Genomic DNA, 23,717 nt, shown 5'->3' on the forward strand with positions numbered 1-23,717 from the left:
ACACAACTGAATTGTGTAAGTAAGCCTTCTGGGCTTCTTAATGTGGAATATTGACATGTTAATATCATCATACACTCAGGACACTACATAAAATATAGGAATGTTTTTTTTTCATTATAGCCCTTTTTTTTTAATCTTCTGCCAGCGTAAAGCAGAGGCCTCCAGCTGATGTGAAACTACAACTCCCATGACAACATATAAGTTCCACAACACCATTCTGTCATATTGTTACTGAACAGAGCCCCAGCTTCTGAACTTCATTTTTTCAAGGTAATTTGTCAAACGCACCTGTCATGTATCTATGATATCGTGGTTGTTGGAATGTGCACTGAAGAAAATAAAAGCATAAAGCAGCGTTTTGTTATCTGTTTTGATTTACATTTTTTATTAAAATTGAAGTTTCCTGTTTTCATAACCGAGAAAGGAATCCAGTCCGTTTCTAATCATAAATTTTTCACACTTTATGTTGAGGCCTTGTGCTAAAATATTCACGTTTTTCCTTATCATTCTGCACTCAATGCCCCATAATGACAAAGTGAAAACAGAATGTTAGTAATCTTTGCGAATTTATTGAAAAGGAAAAACTAACATATTGCATTGACATAAGTATTCAGACCTTTTACTCAGTAGTTTAAGCACGTTTGGCAGCAATAACAGCCTCCAGTCTTCTTGGGTGAAGCATCCATGGGCGCGAACCGTCGAGATTACTCACACTCCAGCCCTGGATCTGTGAGCGCTGGCCCGCATCTCCTCCCCAGGAGACGCCAGCGCTCACTTCCGCTCCGGTCCGTTGTGTCCCGTAGGGTGCGCACAAACGCTCGTGCCCGGACTTAAAGGGCCATCGTGCGCACATGGGAATTATCACTAATTAGCCCATGATCGCCCTGCCCCTTTGCTCATTGCCTGAGGGTTGTTGTTCGTCTTGCAAATGGTCCCTTTAGTGTGATCCTGTTCCCGTTGTTTCCTGTGCCCTGCTACCTGTATCCTGTATCCCGTGCTATTTGTTCCTGTGCCTTAGACCTGTTTGAGTCGTGTTGTGCCACCAGTTCTGCCTGCTGTATTACACTACGTCTGGTGTCTGCTGTTAAGGTCCCATCTGTGCCTAGCTGTTGCTACAGTCTAAACCACTACAGGTACCCTTGTGCTCGGACTATTTATACATGGTACTCTATTGGCAGCTGTTATCCCGCTACGGCGGTACGGTCCAGTGGGTCCACATACCCACAGATCGTGACATTGGGTATGATGACACAAGGTTTGCGCACCTGGATTTGGGGATTTTCTGCCATTCTTCTCTGCAGATCCTCTCAAGCTCTGTCAGGTTGGATGGGGACAGTCGGTGGACCGACATTTTCAGGTCTCTCCAAAGATGTTCAATTGGGTTCATGTCAGGGCCCGGCCTGGGCCACTCAAGGACATTCACAGAGTTGTACCTAAGCCACTCCTGTGTTGTCTTGGCTGTTGCTTAGGGTCATCGTCTTGTTGGAAGGTGAAGCTTCGGCCCAGTCTGAGGTCCTGAGCACTCTGGATCAGGTTTTTATTTAGAATATCTCTGTACTTTGCTCCATTCGTCTTTCTCTCAACCCTGACCAGTCTCCCTGTTCCAGCTGCTGAAAAACAACCACACAGGATGATGCTGCCACCACCATGCTTCACTGTAGGGATGGTATTGAGCAGGTGATGAGCAGTGCCTGGTTTTCCTCCAGACATGACGCTTAGAATTCAGGCCAAAAAGTTCAATCTTGCTTTCATCAGACCACAGAATCTTGTTTCTCAGTCTGAGAGTCCTTTAGGTGCTTTTTTGCAAACTCCAGGCAGGTTTTCATGTGTCTTTTACTGCGGATAGGCTTCTTTCTGGCCACTCTACCATAATGCCCAGATTGGTGGAGTGCTGCAGTGATGGGTGAGCTTCTGGAAATTTCTCCCATCTGCACACAGGATCTTTGGAGCTCAGCCAGAGTGGTCATTGGGTTCTTGGTCACCTCTCTTACCAAGGCCCTTCTGCCCCGATTACTTAGTTTGGTGGGGAGGCCAGCTCTAGGAAGAGTCCTGGTTGTTCCAAACTTCCGCTTAAGAATTATGGAGGCCACTGTGCTCTTGGGAGCTTTCAGTGCAGCAGAAATGTGTACCCTTCTCCAGATCTGTGCTTCAACACAATCCTGTCTCTGAGCTCCACAGGCAGTTCTTTCCTCTTCATGGCTTGGTTTTTGCCCTGATATGAATTGTCAGCTGTGAGACCTATATAGACACTGAATCTATTACATGTGGATTCCTATCAAGGTGTAGAAACATTTCAAAGAAGATCTAGAGAAATAGGAGGCCTCTAGAGCTAAATGTCAAGTGTCATAATAAAGGGTCTGAATACTTATGTCCACGCGAAATGTGCGTTTTTCATTTTGAATAAATTTGCAAAAATTCTGTTTTCACGTTGTCGTTATGGGGTATTGAGTGCAGAATGATGCGGAAAAACTTTGAATTTGAAAGGGTCTGAAGACTTTCCGAATGCACTGTATCCCAGTGATCCATTCCTAATTAAGTATTTACACGAGGCACTGGACAGTATCCGATGTAGTAAAAACGAAGTGTCCCACGACATGTTAGGAACTCCGCAAAAGTGTCAGGGATGTGTCTGTCGACAATCTTGACAGTTTTCAATAGCATCAAAGAAAACTGAATGCAGCTCTGATCGATTATACAGACTGTCACTCTGGGTCAATACAAAATAAGTACTACAAAGTACACATCTTTTGCATATAATCTGCTGTTCAAAAGTTGACATTTGCTACGCAGGATTTGTGCATTCTTTTACAACTAATTTTCTTTTCTATTCAGGAGATTGCAGAATCCCTCCTGGTTATTGGGCCATAATCATGTCCCCCCTCATTTATGTTTTATAAATAGCTAAATGTGAACAAACATGAAGTCTTAACATATTAAGACAACAAGTGCAAAACTGGGCTTACACACTAGTGAACTGTGGTGGCCGTTTCCTGAACAACTTGTCGTACGCAGTCGTTCTGGGCAACAACTTTTATATATATATATATATATATATTGTGTATAGCCATATAACGATTTTTTTTTTTGCGGGACGAGATGCATTTTTTAATTGCACCATTTTTGTAATGATTAACTTAAATTTACACCGTTAAGTATGCGGCATAAATAACAAGTTACCTTTATTCTATGGGTCGGCACGATTACAGGGATACCAAATACGTAAAGGTTTTGTGTTTTCCTTTATTTGCAAAAAAGAAACCTTTAGAAAAAATAATTAACTTTTGCTTTTGCATCGCTGCATTTCAAGAGCTGTAACTTTTAAAATGTTAAAATGTCATTTTTTTTTTTTTTTTTATGCCGCTCACCCGGCGGTTCAATTAATGTGTTAACTTTATTGTTTGAGTTGTTACAATCGCGGCGATACCTTATATATTTATGTGTTGTTGTTTTGTTTTTTTACACTTTTACTAAATAAAACCACTTTTTGGGAAAAAAGTGATTTTTTTTTTTTACTGTAATCTATTTATTTTTTCATAAACTTTATTTAACTTTTTTACGTTTTTGTTTTTTGTCCTACTAGGGGACTTCACCATGCGAACTGCTGATCGCTTATATATTGCTTTGGTATACTTACTATACCAAAGCATTATTGCCTGTCAGTGTAAAAGTGACAGGCAATCTATAAGGCCATTCCTCTGGCATGGCCTAATGGGCATTTGCTAAAGGCAGACCTTTGTTAGGCCCCCAGCTGCCATGGAAACCCAACGGCGCCCCGCGATTTCTTTGCGGGGGCGCCAATGGGGTGACAAAGGGAGCTTCCTCCCCCTGTCAAACACATTAGATGCCGCTGTCGCTATGGACAGTGGCATCTAATGGGTTAAACTGCCGGAATCTGAGTGCACTTTCATTCCGACAGTTGGGGCAGGAGCTAGGCTTTGTATAACAGCCATGCTCCTGCCGATCGCGTGGGTACACTGGCAGTACCCACGCGATCAGAGCGACGGATATATCCGTCGGTATGCGGCACCTAGCTCCTGCTTGTGACCGATCTATCCATCGCTCGTCGTTAAGGAGTTAATGGGGTGCACATATATTGGCATGAACGATTTTCTAAGTATTGGACCCGACAACGAACAAACAAATACAACACGGCAGATAAACTCTTCCACAGATATCTGCCTTTGGTCGGCGTCTGTCAGGCTTTCTAAGATCTCTATTGTATGACTAGCTAGGTACATTGATAAATCTACCCCATTAAGTGAGATAAACATGGAAGGATGAGCGTTATTGATTCCCAAGACAGGACCGCTGACTTAAAGGGACTCTGTCACCAGATTATTAATTCCCTATCTTCTAACTAATCTAATAGGTGCTTTGCTGCTGATAACTACTGTGTGATTTGTGGGGTGTTGTCTCTTGTTGTGGACCACCTGATTACACCTACTCACATGGGTAAGGCTCGGTGCATGGGCTAGTGACACATGATTTGGGTATATACTCTTTAGCTACTTGGTTGGATGTGTATTTTTTTTACTGTATCAGACCAGGTGGGTTTGGCTCATATGCCAAGTTACACCCCCTTGATCTGTGAGCTATATAATGCCTATATACCGTTCTTTCTACCTATGTCATTTCTACCTATGTCCTGATTAATGATTAACCTCTTCATTAATATTACCGGGTAGCATGTCATAATTTATAGTGTATTCGATACATACATGTATTATGCAATGTGATAAACTGTTCTATGGCAGTAATTCCATTTTGTGGAGTGGTCCTCATATAGACGTTTTTATTTTTTTTTTTAGATCCTCAACATTGTTTTATACATTTCCCTTTGCTATATTGTATTCAATAAAATTGATATTTTTCTATTTTCATTTTATATATATATATATATATATATATATATATATATACACACACTACCGTTCAAAAGTTTAGGGTCACTTAGAAATTTCCTTATTTTTGCAAGAAAAGCACAGTTTTTTTCAATGAAGATAACATTAAATTAATCAGAAATACACTCTATACATTGTTAATGTTCTAAATGACTATTCTAGCTGCAAACGTCTGGTTTTTAATGCAATATCTACATAGGTGTATAGAGGCCCATTTTCAGCAACCATCACTCCAGTGTTCTAATGGTACATTGTGTTTGCTAACTGTGCTAGAAGGCTAATGGATGATTAGAAAACACTTGAAAACCCTTGTGCAATTATGTTAGCACCGCTGTAAACAGTTTTGCTGTTTAGAGGAGCTATAAAACTGACCTTCCTTTGAGCTAGTTGAGAATCTGGAGCATTACATTTGTGGGTTCGATTAAACTCTCAAAATGGCTAGAAAAAGAGAGCTTTCATGTGAAACTCGACAGTCTATTCTTGTTCTTAGAAATGAAGGCTATTCCATGCGAGAAATTGCCAAGAAACTGAAGATTTCCTACAACGGTGTGTACTACTCCCTTCAGAGGACAGCACAAACAGGCTCTAACTAGAGTAGAAAGAGAAGTGGGAGCCCCCGCTGCACAACTGAGCAACAAGACAAGTACATTAGAGTCTCTAGTTTGAGAAATAGATGCCTCAAAGGTCCTCAACTGGCAGCTTCATTAAATAGTACCCGCAAAACGCCAGTGTCAACGTCTACAGTGAAGAGGCGACTCCGGGATGCTGGCCTTCAGGGCAGAGTGGCAAAGAAAAAGCCGTATCTGAGACTGGCTAATAAAAGGAAAAGATTAATATGGGCTAAAGCACACAGACATTGGACAGAGGAAGATTGGGAAAAAGTGTTATGGACAGACGAATCGAAGTTTGAGGTGTTTGGATCACACAGAAGAACATTTGTGAGACGCAGAACAACTGAAAAGATGCTGGAAGAGTGCCTGACGCCATCTGTCAAGCATGGTGGAGGTAATGTGATGGTCTGGGGTTGCTTTGGTGCTGGTAAAGTGGGAGATTTGTACAAGGTAAAAGGGATTTTGAATAAGGAAGGCCATCACTCCATTTTGCAACGCCATGCCATACCCTGTGGACAGCACTTGATTGGAGCCAATTTGATCCTACAACAGGACAATGACCCAAAGCACACCTCCAAATTATGCAAGAACTATTTAGGGAAGAAGCAGGCAGCTGGTATTCTATCTGTAATGGAGTGGCCAGCGCAGTCACCAGATCTCAACCTCATAGAGCTGTTGTGGGAGCAGCTTGACCGTATGGTACGCAAGAAGTGCTCATCAAGCCAATCCAACTTGTGGGAGGGGCTTCTGGAAGCATGGGGTGAAATTTCTCCCGATTACCTCAGCAAATTAACAGCTAGAATGCCAAAGGTCTGCAATGCTGTAATTGCTGCAAATGGAGCATTCTTTGACGAAAGCAAAGTCTGAAGGAGAAGATTATTATTTCAAATAAAAATCATTATTTCTAACCTTGTCAATGTCTTTACTATATTTTCTAGTCATTTTGCAACTCATTTGATAAATATAAGTGTGAGTTTTCATGGAAAACACAAAATTGTCTGGCTGACCCCAAACTTTTGAACGGTAGTGTGTATGTGTATGTATGTGTGTATATATATATATATATATATATATAGTTTCGTGATGTATTGGAGTTTGCTATATCTCTACGTATTAGGCCCCATGCACACGAACGTGTTTTTGCGGCCGCAATTCCCCCAAAAATCCACTGGAGAATTGCGGCCCCGTTCACTTCTATGGGGCCATGTACAGAACCGTAGTTTTTACGGTCCGTGCATGGCCCGGGAGCCCGCACCGCAGTAAGAACGGACCTGTCTTATTACGGCCGTGTTCTGCGGTCCAGGCTCATTGACAGCCTGCAACCGGCCGACCCGAAAATCACGGCCGTGCATATGGCTACGGTCGTGTGCATGAGGCCTTAGAATGTTGAAGGTGATTAACACTATGTTGGCTGCACCTAACCAGTTACTTACCCTGTGAGACTTGTTTTCATAAGTGTGATTTGTTTTTAAAAACCGTTTATTTATGAACATTTTTCTAAATATGCTAATATGGCTCTAATAGCCAAATAGGAGACGACTCTTTCTTTTCACTCTGGGCGGGGTAATGTTTTACTGTATGACGCCGGCCAATCCGCATACGGCTTCTCCCCCTTCCCTGCCCAGCAACACATCGTGATCATATAGTATACAGCTTCCATTCCCGACTGTGTATTCAACTGGTGATCTCTCTGGTTGTGTCACAGCTAGAACTGCGATCCTGGTGTCATATGAAAGATTAGAGTCTCCACTTTCATATGCCACCATAACTGCTGTATGGCTGTTTCAAGTGATCCCCCTTTCCTCTAGAATGTGTCTCATACTGTGTGAGAAGCAGCTTCATGCTGATAGGAGTGTGTCAGAGGCTGTGAGGTCGCTCCTCCTCAGGAGAATCGCTGCTGTTGACACCTACTTGTCTAATAAAAGCTCATTTACATTTTTTTTTAAAAAAAATTTCAAATGAACTTTTTGGGACACAATTTTTACTAGCATTATCCGTGCGGCAGCGCCTATTAGATTAGCTAGAAGATTGGGCACAACTAAACTAGTGGCAGATCCTCTTTAAAAGCTTTTTACATTGGACGATAATTCGATTTTTCGTCCCTAATCGTTGTGCAGTGTTTGTTGATCGCATCTTTTATGCTGATCTAAAATTGATAGTTTGTCGGTAGTACATCTGCTCGCGTAGTCGGGCATCTATCTGCCTTTCGTTTGTAATGGAAACTGCATGAGAGGAGTAAAGACAAAAGATCGTACACGATCACTGTAACGAAAGAAAACACACTGTTCTTGTTAAATATAAATGCAAGTCTAATCAACTTTCAATGTTGCTGATGACTCGTTGATCGACGCTGGTTTTGCTCCTTTCACAAGGATGGGGACAAGCAATCATTACTACGATTACTTGTCCTCGTACATTTCTATCATGTCGGCAGTACGTCTCCCTGTTTACACAGAGAGATGTGCTGCTGACAATGATAATATTTTAGGCTGCATAAACGATACGATCAGCCGATGAATGAGAGTTTGCTTGTTCATCCGCTAATCGTTGCCCTGTTTACACAGGGTAATTATTGGGAACGAGCGTGTGCCCGATAATTGGCCCGTGTAAAAGGGCCTTAAAGGCATTAGCTCTATATTATATAGGGGAGGAGGAGGCGGCAGGAATGGGAGGGGGTTAACAGGGCAAGGCAGTGGGGATAAAAGGGGAGGCAGGGGAAGTTAGCGCCATTAACGGCTGAAATATCGTAGTAAGTTAGTGACCGCTTACCTGATGGATGGTTTACTTGTGCAGCTTCGCGCTGCAGTTGTGGAACGGGAGATGGCGTGGTTGGCAGAAGGGCTGGGGCTGTCCAGCCTTGTGGAGATGGAACCGGCTGCATTGGTCGGGAGTGGTGAGCAGCCTGGACTGGCTGGTCCGGCGAGCAGCATGGCTCCCTGCTCCTCCGGGGCTCACGCGGTGATGTCATCCACAGTGAGGTGGCGATCCCGGCGGACGCGGCCTCCTGAAATACTGAGCCCGGAGGCACTGCCGAGAGTCAGGAGTCTGGTACGGAGCCCCTCTAGGGACCCTCCTGGTCAGGTTCCCCGCCCCACTGCTAGGGGTTGGCGGGCTCCATCTGTGAGGAATCAGAGCAGCTGGCCTGATTCTGCGGGGGGGGGGGGGCCTCCCTTGCCTCTGGACCACCCCTCGTCTCCTGTCTTGCATTACGTGGGGCTGCGGCGGGCTGTTTTGGCGATGCTACGGTCGGACAGCCCCGTTGGAGGTCGATGAGCCTGGTCACAGGTGTGTGCTACGGTCGGCGGTGATAGAGGTAACCGGGTGGGCAGCGCCCCGCTAGCGGCGTGGAGATGGCTGTCCTGGATAGTCGGGCGCAGAGGCCTATGTCGTCACCCGTGGCCTGAGATGTGTCCAGGGCAGGCCACAGCTGCCGGTCGTGTGGCGCCGATCCGGATGGTCCGGATGCGGCTGGCGAGTGGGAGATCGATGTGGAAGAGAGACGTCAGGATGAGTCCTTCACCCCGGCTGGTGGGGACACAGCACCTGCGCAGCCTGGTGAATCGATTTCACCTACTTTTTTCGTTGCCTGCTATTTTTCGGTCCCCGGGGGCTAAGGGTGTGGTTCCCAAGGGAGGACGGTGTTAGGTTCGGGGAGTAGGTCGGATGCGTTAGCTGGACGTACCGGGGGTGAGGTTCAAGATTTGCTTGGTTGTGTCCGGGAGGATCTTGCGCGCTGTTGGGGGGGGGGGGGGGTTCGTCGGGTTCCCCGTCGCCGCTTCCCGCTTGGGTTCCAACGCCCAGGGGGCCTGTGGTTGATCTGTATTAGGTACTAGGGAGGCGGAAGTAACGGTGTCTGTGCAGACTGAGAAGGGCAAGGAGGTGGACTGGGTGCGCTTAGACGATAAGGCCAAAGGGGAGGTGTACATCTGTTTTGAAGGCGCGTTAGGTGCACATTTGAAATCGGAGCTGAGGGACAAATATGTGGAGATCTTCTCGCTACTCCCCCTTGAAAAATTCAATTTAGATAAAGGGAAGCGTTTTGATAGTAAAAAAGAGGACGAGGAGAAGCGGCGGTATCGTTTGATTCCCCAAACATTTGCGAATTGGCTGCAGGCGTTTGCCATATTGGCAAGTATTATTGGGGAGAAGGCGCCGGAGCATTGCTCCGCCATCTTCGGGTACATGGATGCTATCGGGGAGGCACATAGGGTTTACGGCGGCCAGACGTGACTGCGGTATGATGAGCAATTTAGGCAGCGTAAGGCGGTGCGCCTTAATATCAGGTGGGACGACAAGGACAAGGGATTGTGGTTGCGCGTTATGGCGCCGGTTCGTTATGGCCAGTCCTTTCAGGAGGGGGGGCGTCGGGCAGTAAGCCGGGTTTCTGTTGCCAATTTAATGAGGGCCAATGTAAATACGGGCCTGGTTGTAAGTTCAAGCATAGTTGCTCCTCCTGTGGCGGGACTTCACACGGGTCCGCAAAATGTTTCCCGAAGGGGAAGGGAGCGGGGGGCAGTGGTCATGGGCCTGACTCCGGTGAGGTGGGAAAGGATGGAACTGTACTTAAATAGGTTCCCTGATAGGACGAGGGCGGTGTTATTGCTTGAAGGTTTTTGTTTTCGTATTCCCATCCCCCCTCATGAGGTCCCCTTTTCATTGCGGAATTTGCGTTCGGCTCTGCTATGTCCTGAGGTGGTTAGGGACAAGTTGAGCAAGGAAGTGTTGCTGGGTTGGATGGCGGGCCCCTTCACGGATATTCCTACTCCCGACCTTGTTGTTTCTGCGCTCGGGGTGGTGCTTAAGAAGGAGCGGAATAAGTTTCGGTTGATTCATCAATAATCTCACCCGCGGGGGTTGTCGGTCAATGACTGAATTGCTCCGGAACTCTGTTCGGTGGTATACACGTCCTTTGATGTGCCGGTAGAATGGGTGCGGCGTTATGGAAGGGGTCCTCTCATGGCAAAAACCGATATTGAGTCTGCTTTCCGCCTCCACCCGGTGCATCCAGATAGCCAGCGGCTGTTAGGGTGCTATTGGGACGGGGCTAATTTCATAGATAGATGTCTCCCGATGGGGTGCTCAATTCCTGCATTTATTTTGAAGTGTCAGTTATCCATTATCTGGACAACTTTTTATGTGTTGGACCGGTGGGTTCCCGGTTGTGTGCTACGTTGCTGCGCTCTATTGAATGGGTGGCAAAACTGTTTGGGGTACCGTTGGCCCCCGACAAGACGGAAGGACCGTGCTCGTGTATAGTTTTTCTGGGAATCACGATTGATTTAGTTCACATGGAGGTCCGTCTTCTGGTGGATAAGCTGGAGGTTTGCCGGGCCCGACATTTGCGAAAAATTCAGCTTAGAGACTTGCAGTGGCTACTGGGCAAGCTTAACTTTGCTTGTCGGATTATGCCCATGGGGCGTGTTTTCTGCAGGCGATTGTCTGGGGCGACGGCAGGCGTGAAGGCCCCTCATCATTTTGTCTGGCTGACAGGGGAACATAGGGCAGATTTGGGAGTTTGGGCTCAGTTTCTACGGTTGTATAATGGGCGGTCGCTGATTATGTCCCCGGTGGTGGATAGTTTAGACTGGGAGCTGTTTACGGATGCAGCTGTGGGGAGTGGGGTTCGCGGCTTTTTGCAAGGGTCAATGGTGTGCATCACAGTGGCCCTCGGTGTGGGTCGACCTGGGATTGGTAAGGAACCTTGATTTCCTGGAATGATTTCCTATTCTGGTGGCGGTGGAGATTTGGAGTGAGCGATTCCGGGATAGCAAGATGCGTTTTCATTGCGACAATATGGGGGTGGTATTGGCTATTAATAATGTGACGGCTTCCTCCGCCCCGGTGGTGCGGCTTCGTCATTTGGTGTTGCGGTGTTTGTCGCTTAATGCATGGATAATTGCGGTGCATGTTCCTGGAGTTCAGAATGATATAGCGGGTGCTCTTTCTCGCTCACAGCGGGATCGGCTTTGTTTGCTGGCTCCGGAGGCGGACGTGGAGGGGACAGCTTTCCCGGCATGACTCTGGGAATTGCCTTACGAGCCTCAGGACAATTGATTCGGTATTCGCTTGCGCCTGGTACTTGGTCGGCTTATGACGGTGTGGAGGGATTGGGAGGTGTGGCTAGCTGGTCTGCCGCGGTTTGGGGGCGATGAAGCTAGGGTGGTGGCGTTGTTAGGTTTTTTAGGTCAGGCTTCAGTTGCGGGCTGGTCGGTATCCAGGGTTAATCATTTTGTAGCGGCTCTGGCGTTTGGTTTTAAACTCCGGGGGTTCAGGGATGTCACAAAGGATTTTTTGGTTGGCCAGGCCCTGGGGGTTTATAGTAGGGGTAGAGTGCTACCTGATGGTCGGCACCCAGTTTCTTTTTCATTGTTCGAGCGTCTGTGGGGAGTTTTTGAGGGTTTTTTGCTTTTTGAAGTTGTGTTGTACCGTTTGGCCTTTTTGTGGGCGTTTTTTTTGGGCCCTTAAGATAGGGGAATTAGTCGTGCCTAGCACTAGGAAGGCTGGGGGGTTGCGAGCAGAGGATATGTTGTTGTTGGACCGGAGGGTGGAGTTTTGGATTAGGCGGTCTAAGACAGATCAGGATGGTCGTGGCAGGAGGGTGGTGCTATGGGAGGCGACTGGGGCTCAGATGTGCCCAGTGGAGGGTTTATCGCGTTACCAGGAGATTCAACGGAGTGTCCGTGGGCAATTTCTGTTCCATGCGGACGGCTCTTACTTGTCACGCTATTAGTTCACATGGATGTTGCGCCGCTGTTTGGGGGTCTTGAGGTTGGATGGGTCCCGGTTCGCACCTCATTCGTTCCGGATCGGGGCAGCGACGGAGGCGGTGGCCTGGGGGTTAGGACCCAAAGTGGTCAGGCGTATCGGCAGGTGGGATTCTCGTAGGTTCCAGTCATACGTTCGTCGTCAGTTTTTGTGAGGTGAGTGTTTTAAGGTAATGGCACGGTGTTATGTTGACTTAATTTTATTGTCACATCTCCCACCCCCCTTTTTTCTAGATTACTCTCTGCGGCTGGTGTGGATACTCACCCATTCATATGTGCACTGGGGGGCAGTGAGGGCTGACGACTGCCATAACGGGAGACAGTTGGGGTTCCAGCGGTCTGAGTGCGCTGGTTCGGGCGCAGAGGTATGGTTTGGAGTCGGGTTCTTCCTGATTTCCATCGCTTTGCGCAACTGGATAGGGCACCTGACATTCTGGTGGGGGCAATGATCTGGGGGAGCGCCCTTTTAGGGAGCTCATTAGAGATATAAAATATGACCTTCTCCGACTGTGGTCCGTTTTTCCAGGGGTAGTGGTCGTGTGGTCAGAAATTGTCCCACGGAAATCTTGGCGGCATGCACGTTCTGTGGCACGGATCAACAAGGCGCGTGTTAAAGTTAATCGGGCGGTTTCAGTGTTCGTAGTGCGGCACGGGGCTGTTTTCGTTCGTCACTATAACTTCGAGGACGGTCAGGGGAATTTTTGGCTGGGCGATGGGGTACACCTTAATGCAGTTGGCATCGATCTTTGGGCCTTTAGGATCCAGGAGGGGGTGGAATGTGCTTTGTTGCTGGGTGGGGGCTCGCATACTTGAAGGTTTTGGAAGTATGTTCATGTGGCGGATTGGGGGTCTTTGGAGTTGGCGGTAAATATGTGTGGGGGGGATTAATCGTGGGTATGGTCCCTCCCGAATTATAGAATTGATCTGTGGTCTTGCTCAATTTGGGCTCCTGCTGGGTGGTGTCCCGGGGAGTGGTGACATTTAAGGACAGCCAACTGGAGTTATAACTGTGCCCCATACCTGGTGGGAGACGGCTGGGGGCAAATATGCAGATGTTGTGGGGGGCCAGATTTTGTAGCTCCATGGACTAATTTGTTTGTTATTTATGTTTGTTAATAAAATGGCTGCTGTGGCCAAGATTTATCCAACCCAACGTGTCCGTGTTTTATGGGATGGGTAAATTCTGGTGGGGTTTTTTGATGGTGGCTATAAGGGGAGGGAGACGTAAAAGATAAATGGGCCATGGGGTTTAGTCCTTAACTGAACGAACTCTACAATCCCAGGGTCATGAATATTTTTTGCAAATTGACCCTAGTGTGTTTGAGATGAGTAATTTAGAATATGATTATGAGTGATGATAATCTATGTGCAGCAATGCTTATATGTTGGTGATAGAAACCGGAAAATATATGTTTTAATATATCTACCTTACACTCTGTGATGGGTAACTCTGACTAAAGCCCTATTACACGGGGGTCTTTGAGATGACGTCTCGTCCTCATCAAACGTCATCCTGAGAGGCCGGATTAACACAGACCAGCCGGGGGAGCAGGGACGCTTTGCTGTGGGAGTGCCATGGGAGGTGAGTATGTTTTTTTTTTTTTGACAGTTGAACATTTTTTTTATGTCCAATTTTGATCTTTTGCTGTGGAAATGCATCTATTCCGTGGCAAAAAAAAATGTGGAATTTCCATTGGTTGTGGATTTCCCTTACTCAATTGAACTTAATGGGGAAAAACTGCATCAAAACTGTGTGTGAGATCCTTGCCTAATAGAAAATAGAAGTTCTCTTTTCCCTTTAACTGGATCAGCTGCAGAATTGTGGCTATTTTCTTTTCATTTACAGATAATGTGTGACCTTTGCTGTGCTGCACAGTTTACCGCTCATTCGCTTCATTAAATATTATTTTTCACCATTGCAGATCATCCCAGCTTGTTTAAAAAGTGTGAATCTATCCCGATTGTTCTGGCTTCCTTCGCTGATGTGTGGGAGTGTAAAATATGTCACCTAGGCCTTTGGCACTGGCTGCGTTGTGTGCTATAAAAAAGAGATTCCGCTCATGCACTAGTGAAAAGTAATGTATGAAGGCATTTCATCAATATACAGCTCTGCACACGTACTGCTGTCCTTTATGTGATGATGCAGAGCAGCTATTTGTATGTCCATCTATAGCAGAAGGAAAGACACAGATTCTTCTCATTCTATTCTTGGTCTCACTAATCAGATTGATTAAAATAAATGGAATGTCCTTCTTGATTTTACGTAAAGAAATTGCAGTACAACCGCCTGGTATAGCAGTTGAAAATATACATATTACTCCTCTGGCCACATGGCGTCTTGATTTTCTCAATTTAAAGCAGGCCATACACTTCAGATTGGGATTGGCCACAATGCAAAAGATCCGACCATCAAAATCCTGAACTGAACCGGCAGATCAGAGATATATTTAAAAAAAGAAAACAGAATGCTCATGCGCAAAGTGGCAAATGATTGGGTGAACTGGCTAATCATGCCATACACTCCTAGTTAAAACTGACGACTGTCTGAAAGAATGTAACTCGGCCGATCACTTTTTTTGTCCGTTATCGGATATTGCGAATTTTAAAAGTATGATCGGCTAAAATTTGAAAAATAGGCCACTTCTGCGACTTTCATCTTAGGCCTGCTTCACACGACCGAGTTTGGCCCATGAGATAGGGAACGTTTGTCAACCATATTTCCGAACCAAACACCGTTCAGGGAGCCGGACCTAGTTATATATGATGGTGGGAGTACTGTCTAATATTTTACCATGTTTTCAGTTCGGGACAGTATTCCTGCATGGAGGCAGTGACTCACAGCATCATGGGTGACTATGATGCCAGGAATCCGGCTCTCTGAACGGTGTTCGGCTTGGGAAATATGGACGATATACGGTCTGTATCTCACGGACGTGTGAAGCAGGCCTAATGTGTATTACCGACTTTAACGCTTTCTTCAAAGAAGTCTAAGGAAACGTATCCTACTGCTGCAAAACGACACAATTTCTGTTGGAGTGTATTTGTGGCTTTGTATTGTGTTGTATGGCAGATAAAGTGGATGTGTAGTTTTGATCTTGCATATAAGCAGGGGTCATGCTACCTTTTCTGTTGCCTGAATGTGTAAAGGTAAATCGCATCCTTTCCCAGAAATGGCGAAAAAAGGATGGTTGATAAGTGTTTTCAAAAGTTGGCCCCACCCTTGACTGTATTCACCTACCCCCTAAACGAGGGCTGGGCAATTCATCGAAAAATAACCAAAACCGAAATTCTGCGCAATTAACAGACGTCATCTTGTGCATTTCGGTTTCTTATAAATACGGAAGTGAAATACTAACCAAAATTCTGACGTGTGAATGAGGCCTTACTCCAGTACATTCAACCGCGTGTCTGTGTAGCTGAGGTCAGACTGGTCTTTGGATTGTACTCTTTCTGGTTGCTTCATACCCCAGCAGCCCTTTCTGCTCCTGTCTTTATTGCTCTCCTCTTGTTCTCCCCTGTTTGGAGAACGAGGGTCAGGTAGAGCTGTTGTGACCTATATCCGGTGCTCCATTGCGCCTATGATAATCTGGCCTTGTCCACGGCCCCCTCTTTTATTGTGCCACACAACCCTTGAGCATCTATCCTACATTTACATGACACACTTTCTAGCCATTCACCCCCAACTTCTGATGACCATTCTCAGGACTTTCTAGAATAACAGATGGATCAGAAATTAAAATGTAATTTGTCACTACATCTAAAACAAAAAGTAGTGACCGTACTCTAGAGGACAGTGGACCTGTAAAGTAGATAAGTGATATTTGACGTTCTAGTCCCAGGATTATGTCATGCCTGCTGTTTAACCCCTCTCATGTATTTCCCTGTGTCAATGAACTGGTGTATGGAACGAGCAGGCGGGCTGTGAGGGTTGTGACTTGTGACACACCTACTGCTGTGTTTCCTCTGTTTGTTTGTTCTTGTGCTGCAAATATTTCTAAAACAATAGTAACTGAGAGAACACAAAGCATAGCTGACCTGTGAGATTAACCCGTGTCTGTGCTTAACATCCAGGCCTGTAATATTGTGTCACGACATGCCCTAGGCATATAGACCAGAGGAACAGCCTTCATAGTCTGAACATCGGAGCATGCAGGTATTTAGCATATTGCAGATTATCTGTTACCTCCCTCATTCTGCAGCTTCACGTACAGTCCAAGCAATGCAGCAGGAGGCACAGACATCAAGTGGTAGAAATTCCATTATGACATGGCCAGAGCCGGTGGATTAGGTTTCGGTGCCTAGATGTTTGACTTTCTGTGAGTCACTGAGAGATAAGCTGGACCTGATATTGTGTATTCTGGGGTTATTTGAAAAGATTGGTGTTGGTTTTGTTTCCTTTTTATCATTCATCAGGATCTCCTGTACAATACTAGATTGCTATACTTCACTTTGCCGATGTAATTGGTTGGCAACAATTCATTCTAATTTCCAGGGACACTGCTGGGCGCCACTGGCTTTTAAACACCTCTGATTTGCAAGCCGATTAGGCAACTAGAAAATAAACACTTGCTAGGGTTTCCATGTGACTTTATTTTTTATTTTATTTTTGTTTGTGAGAGGACCCTTTCTTTATACAGTGATAGTTTATTAACGTTTCGGTTGTTCAGCAATATTCCATGTACCAGTCACTGTTTTTCTTTCTCTCTTTAATGTGTATATTTTTTTTTATTCCTTAGAGAGCCATGTTGTGAACATTTGGATTGTAATCCTGGCAGGACATTGTTAGCTGAAAAAAGGTGCAGGCAATGGCTGACCCTTTGGATGTAACCTCTACAGCCTTTGAGCTTTGTCGTGATTGTGGCCAGCCTCACGTGACATCTGAAAACCACATCTACAACTTCCAAGATGAGGTGGACGATGAGCTGGTCTGTCACATCTGTTTGCAGCCATTGCTCCAACCTATGGACACTCCATGTGGTCACACTTACTGCTACAAGTGCCTAAAGAATTTTCTACATGAGAAGGACTTTTGTCCTATGGACCGGAAGAAATTGTATTTTCAGGACTGTCACAAATCTAGCCTTTTGGTGAGAAATTTGCTGGATAAGTTGAGTGTCATATGTCCCTTCCTGGTTGACTGTAAGCATGTGATGCAGCGATGTGAACTGGAGCCTCACCTACGCAACAGGTATACATGCTTAAGCTGCCTGACAGTAACACATTGTAAAGGTGAATGCACGCTGCGGATTTACAGATGAAAACTCCATCTAAATGTAGTGGGAAAAAAAAAATCTGTGTGGAAAACAAGCATGCTGTGGATGTTCAAATTCATCGCATGTCAATTCTTTTCATGGCTTTTCACTCCGAATTTCACCACTTCAATGTATTGAGGTGAAATCCGCTGCAAATTCTGCATGTAACACATTTGCGTGGAAATTTGGGTCGTAATGGGAAAAAAATCCTGAAATTTTGCCATTTTGTTTTGAGTCTTAAATTGACACCATTTACTGTGTGGAATAAATAACATACATTTATTCTGTGGGTCGTTACAATTACGGCAATGCCAAATTATATAGCTATATAGGGGATTTTTTATGTTTCACTACTTTTGCATGATAAAAGCACTTTTTTTTTTTTTTAAAACCACTTAAACTTTTTTTTATTTTTCTGCCGACGTAGCTCTATGACGGCTTAATTTTTGGTGGGTACATACGACTTTTTTATTTTATTGCATTTTTTGGACAGCCTGACACTCGCTCTAGCTGGCATGGGACACGTGCCGGGCTTATAACACAGCTCCATAAAAAAACGGCGCTACGGAATAAGTCCTTACTGCTGTGAAAATGCATTTGGGTGGTTATTAAAGGGACTCTGTCACCAGTTTATCAATTCCCTATCTCCTAACTAGTCTAATAGGCACTTTGCTGCTGAAAACTACAGTGTGATTTGTTTTAAAAAAACATTTATTATTTGCAAAGTTATGAGCATTTATCTAAATTTGTAAATGTGGCTCTAATAGCCAAATAGGAGGCGACTCTTTCTTTTCATTCTGGGCGGGGTAATGTTTTCTGTTTGACGCTGTCAAATTGGCATACAGCTTCTCCCCCTTCCCTGCCCAGCAACAGTGTGATATATCATACAGCTTCCATTCCAGACTGTGTTTTCAACTGGTGATATCTCCGGTCGTGTCACATCTAGAACTCCGATCCTGGTGTCATATGAAAGATTAGAATCTCCTCTTTTATATGCCACCGCTGTTCTAGGTGGTCCACAGCCTAAGATATTCTTGAATTGATCCACCTTCCCACCAGCTTTAGTTTCACGCTGTGTGAAGCAGCTTCATGTGATAGGACAGTCAGAGGCTGTGAGGAGAATCGCTTCTGTTACCTCCCAGTTGTATAATAAAGGCTCATTTACATATTTAGAAAAATGCTCCTAACTGTTAAAATAATAAACTTTTTTTTTTTTTTTAAACAAATCACACTAGTTATCAGCAGCAAAGCGCCTACTAGATTAGTTTGGCAATAGAGAATTGATAAACTGGTGACCAAGTCCCTTTTAAAGTGGTTTTCCGAAATTTTTTTAATTTAATAAACATTTATATCTGTTACTTCTGTTCAACCTATGTTCCCCACCTGTTTTTATAGCTCAATTTCTTCATTCTATGCCTCCTTAAGGTTATTTTCCAGTTTGTTTATATCGCATTTTGCTGTGACCGGCCGTTTCCTGTTGTGAGTCAAAGCGCCAATGTTTCCTCCCCTTTAGTTTCTCTCCATTGAAGATCCTGTGTGTCCCCCTGTATTCACCGCCGCAGTATACAATGGTGCTGAACACGGGGAGAGCATGCCAGTGAGTCTCTCCACTCTGCGCCTGTCTCTCCCGACTCTGCCACGGTCTCCCCGCTCTGCCCGAGTCTCCCCATGTGTTCAGCGCCGCAGCATTCAACGGCGCTGAACACGTGGAGAGCATGCAAGTGCGTCACTTCACCTGTCACTCTGTCTCCCCGCTCTGCCCCCAAGTCTCCCTGTCTTCAGTGCCGCAGCATACAACGACGCTGAACACAGGGATAGCGTGCCAGGTGCCGAAGGTTGCTGAACCCTGGAATAGAGCATGCGTGTTGGACAAAGTGTGTATCATCCACGCATTCTCTGAATAGGAGTAAGAGAACATGGTACAACCCATTAACACCATGTACAGTTGTCATTTATGACGTGACCGTACACTCAGACTGCCGGAAAACGGAAGTAAGAGCTCGTGGACTGGGCTGAGGCGGAAGTTAGAATTTCGAGTTAGTGAGGCATCACGTGATAGAAGATGAGATACGCCGCTAGGAACATCTTTTCAAACGCAAGTACATTGCAAAAAGATTAGGTTTGACATGTTTAGTTTAACAGGATTGGATTAATTGGTTCCGGAAAACCCCTTTAAGGGCTTAAAGAGGCTCTGTCACCAGATTATAGGTGCCCTATATTGTACATGATTACATGATCTGATCGGTGCTGTAATGTAGATTACAGCAGTTTTTTATTTATTTAGAAAAACGATCATTTTTGACGGAGTTATGACCTATGTTAGCTTTATGCTAATGAGTTTCCCAATGGAAAACTGGGCGTGTTTTACTATATGACCAAGTGGGCGTAGTACAGAGGAGTGTATGACGCTGACCAATCAGCGTCATAGACTTCTCTCCATTCATTTACACTGCAGATAGCGATATAGCTATATCGCTATTTGCAGTCACATAAACGCACTATAACGCTACTCATGTGTCATGACAATGAATATACATTACCTCCCGCCAGGACGTGACGTGTATTCATTCTCCTGACCATTTCTGTAGCGTCCTTGTGATTTACAGCACAGCAGGCATAGTCTCGCGAGATTATGCTGTAAACCAGGGGTCTCAAGCACGCGGCCCCTGGGGCTGTCATCTGCGGCCCGCGGGACACAGAGCCGGAGTCCCGAGCAGAGCGCTGGTGTCGGCTCTGCTCCGGGACTCTGTGGAATTCCCTGACATCGCTGCCCATATATGGACAGTGTGTCAGGGTCTTGCCCAGAGCGGAGCAGAGCGCTGGTGTCGGCTCTGCTCCTGGACTCTGTGGAATTCCCTGACATCGCTGTCCACATATGAACAGCGATGTCTGGGGCTTCCCCAGAGCCGGAGTCCCGAGCAGAGCGCTGGTGTCGGCTCTGCTCCGGGACTCTGTGGAATTCCCGGACATCGCTGTCCACATATGAACAGCGATGTCTGGGGCTTCCCCAGAGCCGGAGTCCCGAGCAGAGCACTGGTGTCGGCTCTGCTCCGGGACTCTGTGGAATTCCCTGACATCGCTGTCCACATATGAACAGCGATGTCTGGGGCTTCCCCAGAGCCGGAGTCCCGGGCAGAGCGCTAGTACAGGCTCCGCTCCGGGACTCTGTGGAATTCCCTGACATCGCTGCCCATATGTGGACAGTGTGTCAGGGTCTTCCCCAGAGCGGAGTCCCGGGCAGAGCGCTATTATCGGCTCTGCTCTGGGACTCTGGGGAAGCCTCTGACATCGCTGTCCATACATCGACAATGATGTCAGGGGATTCCCCAGAGCAGGAGTCCCAGTAATGTCAGGAGCACAGCTGGAGTCCCAGAAAGAGCCTACTAGCGCTCTGCCTGGGACTCCAGCTCTGGGGTTGCCCCTGACATCTCTGTCCATATATAGACAGTGATGTCAGGAGCAGAGCTGGAATCCCAGGCAGAGTGCTAGAAGCGGCTCTGCTCTGGGACTCCAGCTCTGGGCAAGCCCCTGACATCACTGTGGCAGCCTCTGCAGAGGGCACTGTGGCAGCCTCTACAGAGGGCACTGTGGCAGCCTCTACAGAGGGCACTGTGGCAGCCTCTACAGAGGGCACTGTGGCAGCCTCTACAGAGGGCACTGTGGCAGCCTCTACAGAGGGCACTGTGGCAGCCTCTACAGAGGGCACTGTGGCAGCCTCTACAGAGGGCACTGTGGCAGCCTCTACAGAGGGCACTGTGGCAGTATCTGAAGAGGACACAGGCATTATCTATGGGTGTGTTGCATTATCTACAGAGGGCACTGTGGCCTTATCTACAGAGGGCACTGTGGCCTTATCTACAGAGGGCACTGTGGCCTTATCTACAGAGGGCACTGTGGCCTTATCTACAGAGGGCACTGTGGCCTTATCTACAGAGGGCACTGTGGCCTTATCTAGGGGTGTGTTGCATTATCCACAGAGGGCACTGCGGCAGCATCCACAGAGGGCACTGCGGCACAATCTAAAAAGGGGCTGCCCAATCTTGACGTGTGCTAACTGAGCCGCCGGACTGCATTTAGCGATACTTAAACTGGAAAGCTGGATTGTTGAAATAAGCACGTGGAGAAATATCTCAAATTTTAAACCTAGCGCTATTATTATAGTAATGTAGTATTATTATTCTAGTAATATAGTGTTATAGTAGTTCAAATAACCAATTGATTAACAATAATTTTGTATTGTATCAAATTTGAAAGTAATGCGGCCCGTCAACTTCCCATTTTTTCTATATGCGGCCCACTTACCCGGCTGAGTTTGAGACCCCTGCTATAAACTGTCATTCAATGCGAGATCTCGCTGTGCATCACACAGACGCTACAGAAGTGGTCAGGAGAATGAATACACGTCACGTCCTGGCTGGAGGTAATGTATATTCATTGTCATGACACATGAGTAGCGTTATAGTGTGTTTATGTGACTGCAAATAGCGATATAGCTATATCGCTATCTGCAGTGTAAATGACAGGAGAGAAGTGTATGACGCTGATTGGTCAGCGTCATACACTCCTCTGTACAACGCCCACTTGGTCATATGGTAAAACATGCCCAGTTGTCCATTGAGAAACTCATTAGCATAAAGCTAATATAGGTCATAACTCCGTCAAAAATGATCGTTTTTCTAAATAAAAAACACTGCTGTAATCTACATTACAGCGCCGATCACATCATGTACAATATAGGCCACTTATAATGTGGTGACAGAGCCTCTTTAAAGCCAGAGGGAAACCTTACGTTCCCGCCAGTCAGCTGTTTTGAAAGGGGTGCAGTGCTCGTACGAGTGCTGCTTCCCCTTCATTTCTACTTGCTCACTGAATCGCTGACACGGATGTAGCGGCGATTAACAGGCATTGCCGCCTTCTTCTCCCATTGAAGTGATGTGAATGATCAATGGGGGTCCGACACCCGGACCACGCATCTATCCGCTATTACGGCTGCCTCCGGGAACCAGATGTTATGCAGTGGCCAGTGTCGGAAGCAGATGTCTCCGTACACTGTATACTGGCTGTCCTAAAGTACTGCAACTCTGCTCCTGTTCACTTGAATAGGAGCAGTACTACAGCACGGCTGCTATACTGTTACCGGAGCCATCTGCTTCTGGCACGGGCATCTGGTGCCGAAGGCAGCCAAAACAGCTGATCGGTCCGGATGTCAGACCACCACCGATCATATACTGATGACCTATCCTGTGGATAGGTCATCCGTATGGAAAACCGCCCTGTACCCAGACAACCCCTTTAAAGTTGCAGCAGCTGGCATTGCCTGTACCAGAACCAAACCACTGTATAAATAATAGTACAAATGACAAGTAATCATGCAATACACAGTAGAAACACGTCTTCCTCCAGATTTCCAACCTCAGGGCAGAAAAGCACATTAGAACCAACAAAATGCTTTCAAACAAAAACAGATATAGTAAATGTATTCTATTTATGTATTTATCTAACCACGCATTCCTCAACATTGAAATTGCAATCCGTAAGTTTAGGCATGAGGAAGTAGCAGGTGTCGCTAAGATCTGCAAATGATCACATTTTCAAGCACTTGGCTCCAATCTGTGGCATGTGGGGCATATTTAAAGAAACGTTTTTTTTAGCCACATGAAACCTCAAAAATCAGATCAAGTGGTGTGGGATGATTGTGAGATGCCACCTGTTCGGCGAAGTGCCCGTTATCGACACTTGTCACAAACTGAGAGTGACAGAATCTTTTGAACTGAGAAACCTTGGTTTATCACTGCAGCACATCAGTACACGCCTAGGCCAATATGTCAGCACTGTATAACGTTGCTTGTCCCGGAGGTTGGGAGAACGACGAACGGGAGTGGCAGCAAGAGGTGCGTGGAGGCGAACCGCTTCATAGATGGATCGTCTGATTGGAAGAATGGCGTGTAGTTATCCATGCTGTACTGCAAGTAAAATTGGACATCACATCCCAAGCCTAGGGTGGCAACCAGTGTCGACACAAACCATCAGAAGGCGTTGGCACGACATTGGCCTCTGAACCAGACTTTCAACTTCAGTTGTTCCATTGACCACACCCCACCGCTCTCAAAGGCTATCATAGTGCACAGCAAGACGGCAATAGAGACTGAAATGGAGGTCTATCCTCTTCAGCGACGAATCCCACTTTTG

General features: G+C 46.1%; 1 protein-coding gene across 2 annotated transcripts in view; it reads left to right on the forward strand.

The window, feature by feature from the left end:
- Nucleotides 1-23,717, forward strand: part of LOC142659523 (ligand of Numb protein X 2-like) — a 105,842-nt gene that overhangs the window by 43,674 nt on the left and 38,451 nt on the right. For both annotated transcript variants that reach the window (XM_075835733.1, XM_075835734.1), the window contains exon 2: nt 17,013-17,464. In XM_075835733.1, coding sequence (XP_075691848.1) covers nt 17,082-17,464 — 383 coding nt within the window. In that variant the 5' untranslated portion in view covers nt 17,013-17,081. The remainder of the gene's footprint in view (nt 1-17,012; nt 17,465-23,717) is intronic.

This window comes from Rhinoderma darwinii, chromosome 8, assembly GCF_050947455.1.
Source record: "Rhinoderma darwinii isolate aRhiDar2 chromosome 8, aRhiDar2.hap1, whole genome shotgun sequence".
NCBI lineage: Eukaryota > Metazoa > Chordata > Amphibia > Anura > Rhinodermatidae > Rhinoderma > Rhinoderma darwinii.